This window comes from Rhineura floridana, chromosome 7 (genome assembly GCF_030035675.1).
Source record: "Rhineura floridana isolate rRhiFlo1 chromosome 7, rRhiFlo1.hap2, whole genome shotgun sequence".
Lineage (NCBI taxonomy): Eukaryota > Metazoa > Chordata > Lepidosauria > Squamata > Rhineuridae > Rhineura > Rhineura floridana.
Window position 1 is genome coordinate 93,331,211 of NC_084486.1, and position 13,287 is coordinate 93,344,497.

Here is a 13,287-nt window from a genome sequence, read left to right on the forward strand (position 1 = left end):
TATTCCTCAGTTCTGTTCTGGAGTAACATGCTGAAGATGTCAGAGAAAAGGAAAGCCACTAGCAACATGTGCGTAGTCATAGCAGGGCAGTACATCAGTCTGTGAGGTAGCAGGGGTCTCACAACAGAGACTCTACCAGGTGACCTACTGTTTGCACCACCGTTGCAGTTTGCAGGATGATGGTGTCACTGGTCTGCTCACTGCTGTGCCATTACTGTTGACAGCCAAAAGATGCTGTGGCACCTGTCAATTCAGCAGGGATCAAGTGACACAAGGAGAAATTGGGCTCCATCTGAACTTATAAAGCAGCTGACTGGCTATTTATTTATTGTTTTATTTATATCCCGCCCTTCCTCCCAGCAGGAGCCCAGGGCGGCAAACAAAAGCACTAAAAACACTTTAAAACATCATTAAAATTTTTTAAAAAAACTTTAAAATTAAAACAAAACATTTTTTAAAACATTCCTTTAAAAAAGGAATTGGCTTGGCTTCTCAGTCTAACCTGTTACTCAGGGACTAACTGAGGTGGTCTTGGGACTACCCATGTCTACTTGACAACCTGCTGGTTTAATAATTTATCATATTATTTTATAATTTATTACATTATTTATATGACATTACATTATTTCCTTATAATGCTCACCAATTACAATACAAATGAAAACCATATAACCAATTAAAACAACATATTTTAACAACATTTTAACAGTCACAGTAGGTAAAAATAAATTCCTTAAGTCATGCCAAATCAGCCCAAAGGCTGTCTGGAAAAGCCAGTTTTTGGCTGCACACGAAAAGACCAGCAATAAGGTAGACATGTGGGCATATTTAGTATGGGTATCTCACAACCTAGGTGCTATAATCCAAAAGCCATCCACATCCACTGCACTTTAGATGATGGTGAGTTCAGCAGGACATGAGCTGATGAGCACAGTGTTTGGACAGGAAGGAAGCCTTAAGATATCCTGATCTCAGGCTGTTTAGGCCATTAAAGGTGAAGACCAGGCCTCAGAACTGGGACCAGGAGCAAACTGGCAACCAATGTAGCTGGAATAACACTGGTGTGCTATGTTCAGAACACAGCAACTACTAGACCCTTGTTTGGAGAAAGATGTTCTGAACAAACTGAAGCATCTGAACACTCTTCAAAGGCAGCTCTATGCAGGGTATGTTACAACTGATCTAACCTGGACATAATTAGGGTATAAATTACCAAGACCACATCCAATTTTGTTAGCAATGGATGCAGCTCGTGCAGTAGCTAAAACTGCTGAAAAGCACTCCTGGCCACTGTTACCACTTGTGCATCTGGGAGCCACACTAGATCTAAAAGCATTCCTGAACAGCACACATGATTCCTAAGGGGAGTGCAACCTCACCCCAAACAGGCTGAATATCCAATCTTAGATTAGCAGAACCTCCAACTGACAGTATGTGTTTTTTGGGTACAATGTAGGCTGTAAGCAAAAGTGGTGTATGCTGAAACCATTCAAACCCCCTTTATATATAAAAGGAACTACCTTATACATCTTGTTACCTAGAATTCCAGGGATTGAACCTAGGATCTCATACATACATAAGTGTGTTTATGTTATAGCCTTTTTCTAACATGTTACTGGCAGAGATGTTCAACATCTTGTAATGTCTGTATATTTATCCAGGTGTACCATATATTGTTAATATATATAACATCTGTGTGTGCATGGTCACATCTGAAGGAGTTTACCTGTGGTGATGATATCAAGTGCAGCTGGTACTCCAATAAGCCTGGGAAGCCGTTGAGTCCCACCAGCACCAGGAAGTAAGCCTATTGTGACCTCAGGCAAAGCTACCCGAGCCTGGAGCAAAGATGGGATATTTGGGATTACTGGATAAAGCATGCCTTGCCAACCTTTTTGGATCAGAGGGCACATTTCAAATTCTGAGACAGTGTTGGGGGCACCAGTCACAAAATAGTTGCAATGCGGGTGTGGCATAACACAAAAATAGAGAATAGTCTTGGTGAAGCTTTCCCATCATTGTATTTCCATACTAAAAAAGGCTTGACCTCTTGAATTTCTGCCTCCCATACAGCTGCTAAAGGTACAAGAACCATGTTTTCCCCAATCCCAACCCTAAACCAAAGCTTAGGCTGCCATCCTGTACCCACGTACCTGGAAATAAGCCCCATTAAACACTCAGACTTACTTCTGAGTAGGCATGTATCACATTGTACTGCGAGTTAACTATATAGTGAATTCTGGTCTTGAGCTCCTGTGAAACAGGAGACATGCCTAAGCTTCTTTGCAAAGTTTTCACATTTGCCTTTTGGAGAGGGGGGGTTCTTTAACATTCATCTACACTTACTGTGTAGTAGTATCTGCAGAAAATAATTTTCAGTGAACTCAAGCAAACCCAGCCCAGGAAAGATGCATCCTGGTTGTTAGGGGAAAAGGAAAGGAAAACTATGGAGATTCCAAGGACTAGGCAGGAAAAGTGCACTAAAAGGGAGGGCAAAACAGCAGCTCTCTAGGATCCCAGGAATTCCTAATGCCTGGTGTCCAAACAACTCACTTATCAATCACAGCTCTGATCACTAATTGGCTAATAACACTGGCAGGCAGGAGCAGCCAGGCTGGCTCATTTTGCAGAAATTGCTTAGAAGGGTATCTGTACATTTTGCTCCATAACTTTCTTTCTAGGAGAGCTAGAGACTTATTTTTTTTAAGCGAAATCTCAGAGTCTGAGCTACCTCCTGGGGGTGCCACTGAAGGTCTTCATGGGTGCCATGGAGCCTGATGGTGATGAGTTGGAGACTTCTGGGTTAGAGAGTTATCACCCAATTTCTTCTTGAAAACTGTATATGAGCCCCAAATATGTGCGTGTATAGCTTGGAACAAAACCTTAACTTACCTTGAAAAAAAACCCTGAGTTTCAGGAGCCTAGACTCCTTTTCGCTTTTGTTAAGTAAACATACATTTTACCTCTGTTAGGAAAAAGGGTGCTCTAAATACATTGTATACCAAGTGCAATATTCCTGCAAGCTTTTATCCTTGAATTCGTAATACAAACTCCCAGTTCTATGGTTTTGGAGGGAGTGTGCTTCTGAACGCCAGTTGCTGGGAATCACAGGTGAGGAGAGTGCTGTTGCACTCAGGTCCTACTTGTGGGCTTCCCACAGACTTTCGGTTAACCACTGTGAGAACAGGATGTTGGACTAATGGGCCTTTGGGCTGATGCAGCAGGATTCTTACATAATAGCTATTCGGGGTGGGGTATGTCTGCTGGTATTCAAATTTTATTTTTCAAATGGCACTGGATGAGTAATCCAGCATTGCATGCATGCAACTTGGGAGCACATAGGAAATAAGGAAATAAAAGACCCTGAGATTTTGATAGGAAAGGAGCTGCCTTTCTGCTCTTTCAACTTTTTTTTTAACTACTAGAAGCACACTCTGGCATTGGATTTACTTCAGACAAAAAACATCTCCCAATTAAAAAAGACAGTTCACAAAGTAAAACAGGGGTGTGTGTGTGATGATTAGATGCATCACTTCTTTGTCACGATGTCCCAGTCTTTAATGCATAGGTATCTCTGACTCCCAAGTAAACATACTGAACACAGAAATAGACTGATGCTCTATTTTCTCAGATAAAAATATTGTACATCCAACTTCAGGACAAATATGATATCCTTGCAACCAATATGCAGTCTCAAGAGTGGAGTCTAGACCATGCACAATGAATGAATGATGACTATGCATTTATTGAGAGAAAAACTGACTATGTGGAAAGCACATTATTCACACAGTGGTGTGTGCGTTGAAAGTAATATTCCAAATTCAAACTCGCAGGGAGAACAAGCTGTCTTATCTAAGATGTTTTTAAAAATAATTTTACCTGCACATTTGCAATCCTGTAATGACAGCCGAGTGCCACCTCTAGACCTCCTCCATAAGCCATGTCTTCAATAGCAGCCACCATTGGCTTTTCACTCTTTTCTATCAAAGAAATGACCGATTCCAAACTAGGCATGTCTCCTTGACCTATGCTGGGAAATCCTTTAATGTCAGCACCTAAGAAAATTTAACAAAACAATGTGAAAATCTATCATTGCTTTAAATAAACTATCCAGACAAACCGTTTTGTAGATTGGTAGATGATAACCAATAGCAATAAAGATTTACACACTTCAAGAAGGTTGAAAGTAATCAAGTATAAATATTAAAAGATTCAATTTGGTGTACAAAAATTGCTTCCTGGAAAAAAGAGTCTTTGGGCTTATCCAAACACAGTGGGATAATCCACGATTTCCATATTCGGTTTGTCATCTCTGATAGTCCTCACTTTGCCTTTTAGTTCACTCTTTCCCAATTAAAAAAAAACGCTTTTTTGCACCAGCACACGCAGTGGTAAGACCCTTACATTCTTTTCACTTTTTCCAAGCTCCGCCTCTAAAACCTCCCCCATCAACCAATTGGTCAGCAAAAAAATTACGTATGCTCCTCTCCCCCTTTGCAACGAAGCACAATATGGCTGTAAAGAAGTTCTCGCCTCGGAAGGAAAGGCTGCTGGTCGGTTTCACACCTGCCTTGTTTGTATTTGCGATATTATGCTTAAACGAATGTATGCTTTTCTGCCTTTATTGATATTTAAGGAGATACACACGCTGGCAATTGCACTTATTTCTCCAAAAAAGCAAGAAACTGTCACCACCCCTCTTTCTCCCTTTCCTTCCCATGGAGAATGAAATTGATTGACAAAGCTTTCCGGAGCAGGCTTGAAACTGACCAGCAGCCCTTTTCTTGTTTGTATTTGCGATATTAAACAAATGTATGCTTTTCTGCCTTTATTGATATTTAAGGAGATACACATGCTGGCAATTGCACTTATTTCTCCAAAAAAGCAAGAAACATGTCACCTCCTCTCCTTCTCCCTTTCCTTCCCACTGAGAATGAAATAGACAAAATTGACAAAGCTTTCTGGAGCAGGCATGAAACCGACCAGCAGCCCTTTTCTTGTTTGCATTTGCGATATTACACTTAAACAAATGTATGCTTTTCTGATTTGAAGCAAAACCCCCAGCAAGTAGAATGAAATTGACAAAGCTTTCCAGAGGCAGGCTGAAATCACCCTCCCCCTTTCTCGCTTGCTGTACATTGCAGATCTCACCCAGAGCGGTCACCCAGTTTGCAGGCTGGCAAAAAATAAAATGCATCTGTAGTTGCAGACACACACCCCAACACCCCACCATTGCGATGATTGGTTCAATTTTCCCGGGCCTATTCTCACACATGCCCAAAAGTGCAGATACGTGATTGGCTGGAATGAGGAGAAGGGGCAAGGGGAAACGCCCAAGAACCGCCCATCAGCTGTAAAGTCCGCGGTATTGCATTCTAACTCCTGAAGGCACAGTGGATGATTCCCGATTATAAACAGCGAATCGCATTTTTGCTGGTATTGCAAGGAGCAGATTTAACCCGCGAAAATGCGTAACAGCGCGAGACGTCATTTGGAAGACCAAAAAATAATGAACACACATAGTGGACGTGTCACACATTTTGGAGTCGTCTGGATGAGACCTTTGAGACTCTATAGAACTTTGAGGATGGAAAAGCGGCACATAAAACAATTGCTATAATTGTGAGATCACTGAAATTCCCAGATTTAAGTGTTTTATTATGAATAATTGATGTCTAAAAATGAAGAGAAAATCCTTGCTGAATCATACTTTGCAGAAATCTATGCTTTTTTCAAGTAACCAAACCTTCATTACAGGAAAACAAACTACAAAAATTGTGTTGGCATAATATATCTAGGGGTAATTTATTAAGCCCCACGGGTTGCCCTGTGGAAGGTTATCTGTGGGAGGACACATCTGTCCTGGAAGAATGATAGGTGTCAAGTCAATTTTTAATAGGAATTCCTCCTATGAGCCTCTAGTATAGGGTCTAGTATTGCTCTGCTGTGTTCAATTTTGTTCAGCATCCCTATTGATCAAGGAGAATTAAATTGCTAGTGAAGTTAACTCAAAACTAGATTCTGTAGTTGGTTATACGGTTAGCAAGTTATAGGGAAGAAGCCAATGATACAAACAGATACAATTAATCCCCCAAATGCCAACAAAACGTTGCAAACTTTAACATGGGCAAATGTGAAATTAAAGGTAGGTTAGGGAATTAGAGGAAAACAATCCTGTTTGATGTCACTGGAGACTGTCATGAATATGAGTCTTCAGTTCTTGAACTCTGAAAAAAATTCTGTTTTAGTTATGATGCTTGAAAAAATATTGGCCAAGGATTAAGAGACTTTCCATGATATAAAGAAAGGCATCCAAGACTCTACTTTATTTAGTACAGTAAGGCTAGTACAGAATATATATACTGATATTTAATTAGCCAGTTGTTTTCAGTAAATACCAAGAACGCAGCCAACACCAGAGGGAAATCCATAGCACCAGTGTGAAGTTGCAAAACATCCAAATCTTTAACAGGAGCATAAAACACATGATTAACATACATGAATACAAAGGTTCTTACCTGCACTGAATTTCCCATTTTCTCCACAAATCACAGCAGCTTTCACAGCGGGATCAGTATTTACATGATTCACATCTCGTTCTAAAGCCCTTAATGTTGCAGGGCTAAAATAAATGAAACAGTCACTGAAAACTCTGGGGAGAAGATCTGACATAAGTATCATAAAGCAAGTCCTCTAAAAGAGCCTCAGAAAAAGCATTCAAATAAGCTATAATATGGGATCTATATGGGAACTCTCAGTGGAAGCTCTATCCATGCTAGCACATGTTCTCCTGAGCGCACAGGTTAAACCAACACACATATAATGCATTTGTTGAGAAATAAAGCTATGCCTTGGACTTGTGTACTCCCTCCTTCCTTCATGTGCACTACCCCCCTCCTTTCCTAGTTTGATCTTCAAATACAGCAAAATGAGATGGGAACAAGGTGAAGCAATCTGAGATGGCAGGGTGGTTAGTATTACTTCAGAATGGAGGTGAGGGATACAATTTTTGAATGCTTCTCCTATGTAAAAACAACTCTCCTGCTAAGTAAAAAAACTAACACCACAAGAAGTAGGCTAGGCTAGAACATCTCTCCTGATTTGCCTTGTTGTTTTGACTTGTGGCCATATTTTACATGGTGATTTTTTTTTCTAAAAAGGCACCATCACCTGCACTCTGAAGTTATACAGTCCATTCTACCACCTCAGTATTCTACCATGTCATTCTGCTTCATGCACAGACCCAGGCTGATAATTTGTCAGTTTTGACAAAATGGCCAACTATGATTTGCCTCAGACCAGAAAAAGATGGAAGAAATCACTGGGCATAAGGAGAGAAGAGGAGTGGGAAGAGGGAGCAAGTGAGTATGAGAATCTTTGAATTTTTGTTCCCATAGTATCTTGCTTGATGATGAACAGCAGGCAATAAATTCCACAGAAATATGAATTAACTATACTGCTACTTTGTTGTTTCTAGAATATCTGGCGAACAGCTGATTTTACAAAGACCTACCTTTATGGAAAGAAGTAGCCATACAGACAACACAGGAAATGAAATGTGTATCCTAGAAGGTGTCACAACTCTTCCCATTTTCTCAGCAGGTCTTATTATTTCAGTATCCATTTGATTTCTCAAAATTTTTCTCTAACATCTAAAATTCATGTCTAAGCACCTTGTTCGGTCTACTTCAGCCACCAGAACCAAACAAAGTACAGTTGCTGCAATGTATTCCTTGCTCATTGTTTTGATAATCTCATCACTATCCTTCAAACCATTTCCCCCCATACCCTCACTTCTATTTCAGGCTACTTGTCCATTTTCTTCAAGTTCAAGTTCTTCCTGTAGGGTCAGCTTAAAAAGTTCTCCACGCTGCACTTTTAAAAAAGCAACTTTTCCTGTGTGGCTTATGATTTCCTTTATACTTTGTTTCTTCAATCTTATAAAACTATAAATTTGACATTGGCCTCATAAGAGTAAGCCAAATTGTGACTTACTGTTAATGAGCAAGTGTGCTGGTGCCCAGAAAGAAAATCACAGCTGATTTGCTCCTCCCACAAGTCCTGCTGCTACTGTGCTACCTGAAGATAAGCCACGGTTTGCCTTATAGTGCAATCCCAGTTTTATCACTGTTCTCCCTCATGCCACAATAGGTAAACAAAGAACAAACCTTGGTTACAGCTCATGGTTTGTCTGGAGTGAGACCCCGGTTTACACATACTGATACGCCAAACTACAGCTTAGCTCTGAGCAGAGATGGGGGAGAAATTGGATTCAGGTTGCATTTCAAGCCAAATCTATCAAATTTGCACATTCTGAAATGATATGAGAACTGAAACACAGCCAACCTTCAAAATTTGCACTTATCCGAATTTTGCAGTGCAGTTCTACATTCAATGTTTACAAATATTAGGGGAAAATGTGCATAAAAATGAATATATGAGTAAAAATAACAGACAAAAATGCATTATATGATGAGAAATTGCTTGTAAAAATGTGTATGTTAGTCAAAAATGCCTACAAAATTTGTTTTATTAGGAGAAATACTAAATTGCTAGAGAATTTTCATTAGGATTTTTTTAAAGAAACATTTGCAAATTGCTGCAGAAATGTGGAGAACCAAATTTAAGATTGGAAAAATGAGAAACTGAAAAAAACGGAAATTGACAGATCTTTCCATCACTAGCTCTGAGTTGCCTGGCAGAAGCAAGGCCAGGGGAGTAACAAAGAAGCCCCAACTTTCTCTTCAGGTATTAGTATTCTTGCTTGTTCTCAGTAATCCACATGTGCAAACCAGGCTAGTGATAAAGCATGAAGACAGAAAAGATACGAACTACCTCTAGAGGGAGCTAAAACAGCAGCAAATAAATTCAAAACAATGCTACACATTTCACATTACAATAAACACAAATAATCCTACACAGAGGAGATTATCTTCTTGTATCGCTGTGGCCGATATTAAAATGAGATGAGATATATTTTGCAAATAGATTATCACACAACTTTAATTTTAAGACGATTGCCTCATGTGAAGATTGCAGCATCTAGATATTAGGGAAATCAGTTTTTCCCAAGCTCAGAGCTGATTTGTTTAGTTATATGTTGTGCTTTAGACCTCTTCCCAATTAGAATCTCAGCTCTTTTGTGCAAGTCTGCTCCTGTGTGCTTCTTCCCTTCAGCCATTGGCTCCATGCTCCTTTGCGTGGGAGAATCGAAACAGTTGTGGCAAGTCAGCTTGAAACCATAAAGCAGATCCTATAAGGCACTGGCAATGATGAATTGCATATGCAAAAATAGTTAGGGAGACGAAGAAAACCAGGAGTGGATTTTTGTGTGAGAGCACTGAACTTAGTTCTAGTGAAAACACAAAGATATCCTATTCCTTAGTAAGTGTATGACCTCCTTTCACTGCCTATTTTGCAGGTGACTTCAGCTGGTGGATCTTGGGGTTCAAATAAAAAACAAAGTAGATCTGGCAATCTATCCTTCCCTGTAATATATTTCTGATATATTTTCTGTCCCTCCACATTTTGAAACATGGAATGAAGCAAAATAGCAATCTAACAGCCCAAGCCTATGTTCATTTGTTTGTAAGTAAGCCCTGTTGAGTTCAGTGAGGCTCACTGTTAAGTAAGCAGGCTTACGATCACAACCTTATGCCATATTTTTAACAGCCTAAGACAGGGTGGGGGAGCCTTACAGTTGTTCTTGTTGTTGAACTATTGGGCGTCAAAACGCATGCTGATCCTTGCCCAGTGATCTACCAGAGATAAAAGGGGGGTGCTGTAGATAAAGAGGAGCAGCAGTGCAGTATAGTTAGTGATAGAGAACATGCTTTACATGCAAAAGGTCCCAGGTTCGATCCATGGCATCTTCAGGTAGGGCTGGGAAAAGATCCATGTCTGAGAGCCTGGAGAAATGCTGCCAGTCAGTGTTGACAATACTGAGCTAGATCTACTTTCTGCCTATCCCTGTTGTATTAGATTCTTGCAGTCAGTACAAACTCAGTAAATTGAAATTGAATATTGTCTATGGAACATCTCTAGACTATCTTTACTTTGTCTCTGAAGCATCTAGTTTAAAGCGAAATGACAAACACTTGAATAAGTGGAAGTCAATGTGATATGAATTGTCTTTATTTTAACTAATTATTTGGGTATGTATAATTTGTTAGGGAACCATTTTACAATTGAAAAACAAAAAGCTAAGGCTGGGTTTCATATTCAAAATGTGTTAAATATTAAATGTTAAACTCCTTTAATAGCAAACAGTAATCCAGTGTACCACTATACCACTACTATTTGGATAATCGTATCCAAAGTCCTGAAAAACGCAAACCTTTGAGTTTATATATTAACCAGTTGCCCATCTCATGACTTTGACTTTTTCTCTAGATAATATTTACAATGCCAACATTACAATCTACTATTATAAGTGGATTTTTTAAATATAAATTCTGGTTTTTAGAATTGATTATTTCCTGCTTTCTACAAGTGACCCAATGCATATTCTCCTTTGCTCAAATTTAACTTCAGGCTAGGCTTTCACCTACCCTACTGAGCTCATGAGTTTTGTGACATGACAAAGTGTAATAGTACTAGTAGTAGCATCAGCAGATGCTGGCAATCAGCTTATTTTCAGTGTTAGGTAATATGCAAGATCATTCTTGCATATATGTTAATGAATTAATATGTGATGTAACAGAGCAATTCCCAAATTTTCCTCTTTGGAGAGGTAGTGACTCCATTATAAGGCCTCACAACCTTTAAAACTAAAACAGCCACTTTGACAGTAGACAATTGAAAGGCAGGATAGAAATGTCTCGAATAAATGAATATAGCTGTCTGAGCTCTGACAGCAGGCCTAAATTTTGGGACTCAGTCATATTTTCTGCCACCTCCTTTTCTAGCAATTCTAAACTTCAGAGGGACTAACAGGTTCCTTCTTCCAGGGATGTATTTTTGAAATTGTGTAAAAAATTAATTCAGATTTGGTCCGGAAACATTTTAAGTTTCTCAATACGAATGGGTGCTCATGTTCGATAAAGATGAATTAGCATGTCAATTCTGATTAGTCAAAGAGTGTATGTAGAGTTATGTTCCCGCTCCTGAGAGAGAATGAGTAGGCACTAGAGATGATAGCTGTCAAGTAGCTCCCCTGCAGATGATAGTGGTCGATCAAAATGAGGGGTATATAGAATCACACATTTGAGAACCAGTGGATGGCAACAGGATGCAAAGTTGGTGGCCCCCACCAGGAAGTTAGTATATAGGTTCAGTGGAGGGACGTCAGACATAGATAGCCAGCGATGTGTGTGCTGTATTTCTTTAGGTTCACTGGGAGATAGCACAAACCTGCTGTCCTTGCATAAATACATGTCCTAAATTATTTTAGAACTCCAATTTTGGAAGCAGAATTATGCTAAAGATGTAATATATTACTTATGCTTGGAGATAAATAGCCCAAGCATAATCTCTTTGACAGTGCCTTTTTTGTGACACATTTTCAAGATTGTTCAAGATATTGTTGCCCCTTCACATACTTCAACCATCTCTTTGGCCGCACAACTATGTGATTTTTCATGATTCTACATGATTTAACTGATTTTTCTCTACTCGATTAATGCATGTTTGTATGTGAAACTGTAATTCTCAGCTATTACTTATATTGTATTATGTTTGTGGCAATAAAGTTTCTATCACTGACAATCAGGGCTGATGGGGTGGTACAGAATCTCCAGTTGCTCAAGTAGTGCTAAACAGTTTGTAGTCCAATTTCTGTGAAGGCAGAAAAAGTTGTTTGGCTGTGATGGACCTTACATGGGAAGCAGTCTCAGAAAACAGGAAAGCTTTAGGGCAGGGAGGCAATGGGGCACAGAGTAAAGGAAAAGTGCAGAGTAAGAAATGGTCTGAGAAACAGAAACCTGAAGGAATAATAGTTGCACAACAAGGTTTGAAGAAAAGGAGAATTAAGGCAAAATCTAATCAGAGGAGTTATCTGGCATAAAGCCAGGAAAGTCTGTATTATGAAAGGAGAAGGAGTCAAGATACAGCTTAGATAAAAGAATTTGTAGTGGCTTGAAAAGCAAAAACACAAGGAAACACTACTGGATGGTGGAGAGACACTGTTGAAGAACAGAGCCAAAAAGACAGAAGCTGTAAACTACTGGCTGGCTGGCAGGCAGGCAAGCAAGCAAGCAAGGCTGTTTGGAGGGCTGTGGGCTGTGGGTCAGAGAGCCAAGAGGGCACAGGGCTGCTAAGTTGATTCTGGCAGGGAAAAATCTGCCAATTTGTGATTCCTGCTGTCATGGAGACTAGTGACCATAAGGGATCAAGGAAGGCAAAAAGAAAGAAAATAAAGTGTGTAAGTGTGTGTGTGTGTGATTTTCCCATACTGGTCTGAACTAACTAGCCAGGAGTTTTTTTTCCCCTCCCCTGTAGGCTTCCAATGGTACAAGAGACCAGAGCAAACTTCGTATGAGTTGGGTATTAAAGGTCAGAAAACTTTTGTAATTTTCATGCCTCAAGAACGGAAAGTAGATTTGTCAGAAAATTCAGGGGTTAAGTTATGTAATGCTGGTTTGCGTATCGCTGGAAAACTAGGGAGCTAAGGGGAAGTAGCTGCGGTTGCAATCCTGTGCACAATTACTTGAGAACAAATCCCATTCAGTCCGAGTAAGCGTGCAAAGCCTCGGGTTATAATCCTATGCAACACACCTAAACGCCACCGAAGACCATAGGACTGACTTCCGTAAACATAAACGACCAATCCAGCATCCTATTTTCCCAGTGGCCAGGCAGATGCCCGTGGGAAGCCCGCAAGTAGAACCTGAGTGCGATAGCACTCCCCGATTTCCAGCAGCTGGTATACAGAGGCAAATGGACAGGACAGGACTGGGCTGCTATGCAGATTGGGCTGTGCTGCTACACCGGTGTGGCTTTTCGGGGCTATGCTTTCGGAGGTCATAAATAAACCCTATGGTTGAATCTTGCAGAGCTGACGTTTTGCAACCGGTGGTGGGGGCAAAGACGGTCTGCGGAAACCTAGAATCCAATGTTTGGACCGAGCCTTCCCTTACCTGAGCGTGTTGAGGGGAGGATTGCACAGTCGAATTACCGCCACTGCAGCCGTCCCCCGCAAGTACTGAGCCATGATCTGGCGACGGACTCTGCCAGTCTAACAAGCGCTCGAGGTTGATCAGGCCACACGGAGGAGACAGTGTTGTCTGTTGGGAACGAGAAAACCTGGTCAAACCCGATTCCTTACCGAGTTGTAGTGGATTCTGCCCC

The 13,287-nt window shown here is 40.4% G+C and overlaps 1 protein-coding gene across 2 annotated transcripts in view; it reads right to left on the reverse strand.

Annotated features, from left to right (window-relative positions):
* Positions 1-13,287, reverse strand: part of EHHADH (enoyl-CoA hydratase and 3-hydroxyacyl CoA dehydrogenase) — a 32,440-nt gene extending 19,153 nt beyond the window's left edge. Inside the window, exons 1-5 of one of the 2 annotated variants that reach the window (XM_061636521.1) lie at positions 13,077-13,167; positions 8,169-8,244; positions 6,519-6,622; positions 3,880-4,055; positions 1,727-1,838 (exon numbers count right to left, since the gene is read on the reverse strand). In XM_061636521.1, coding sequence (XP_061492505.1) covers positions 1,727-1,838; positions 3,880-4,014 — 247 coding nt within the window. In that variant the 5' untranslated portion in view covers positions 4,015-4,055; positions 6,519-6,622; positions 8,169-8,244; positions 13,077-13,167. Of the gene's footprint in view, positions 1-1,726; positions 1,839-3,879; positions 4,056-6,518; positions 6,623-8,168; positions 8,245-13,076 lie in introns of both variants that reach the window. The other variant, XM_061636519.1, reaches the window with a different exon arrangement.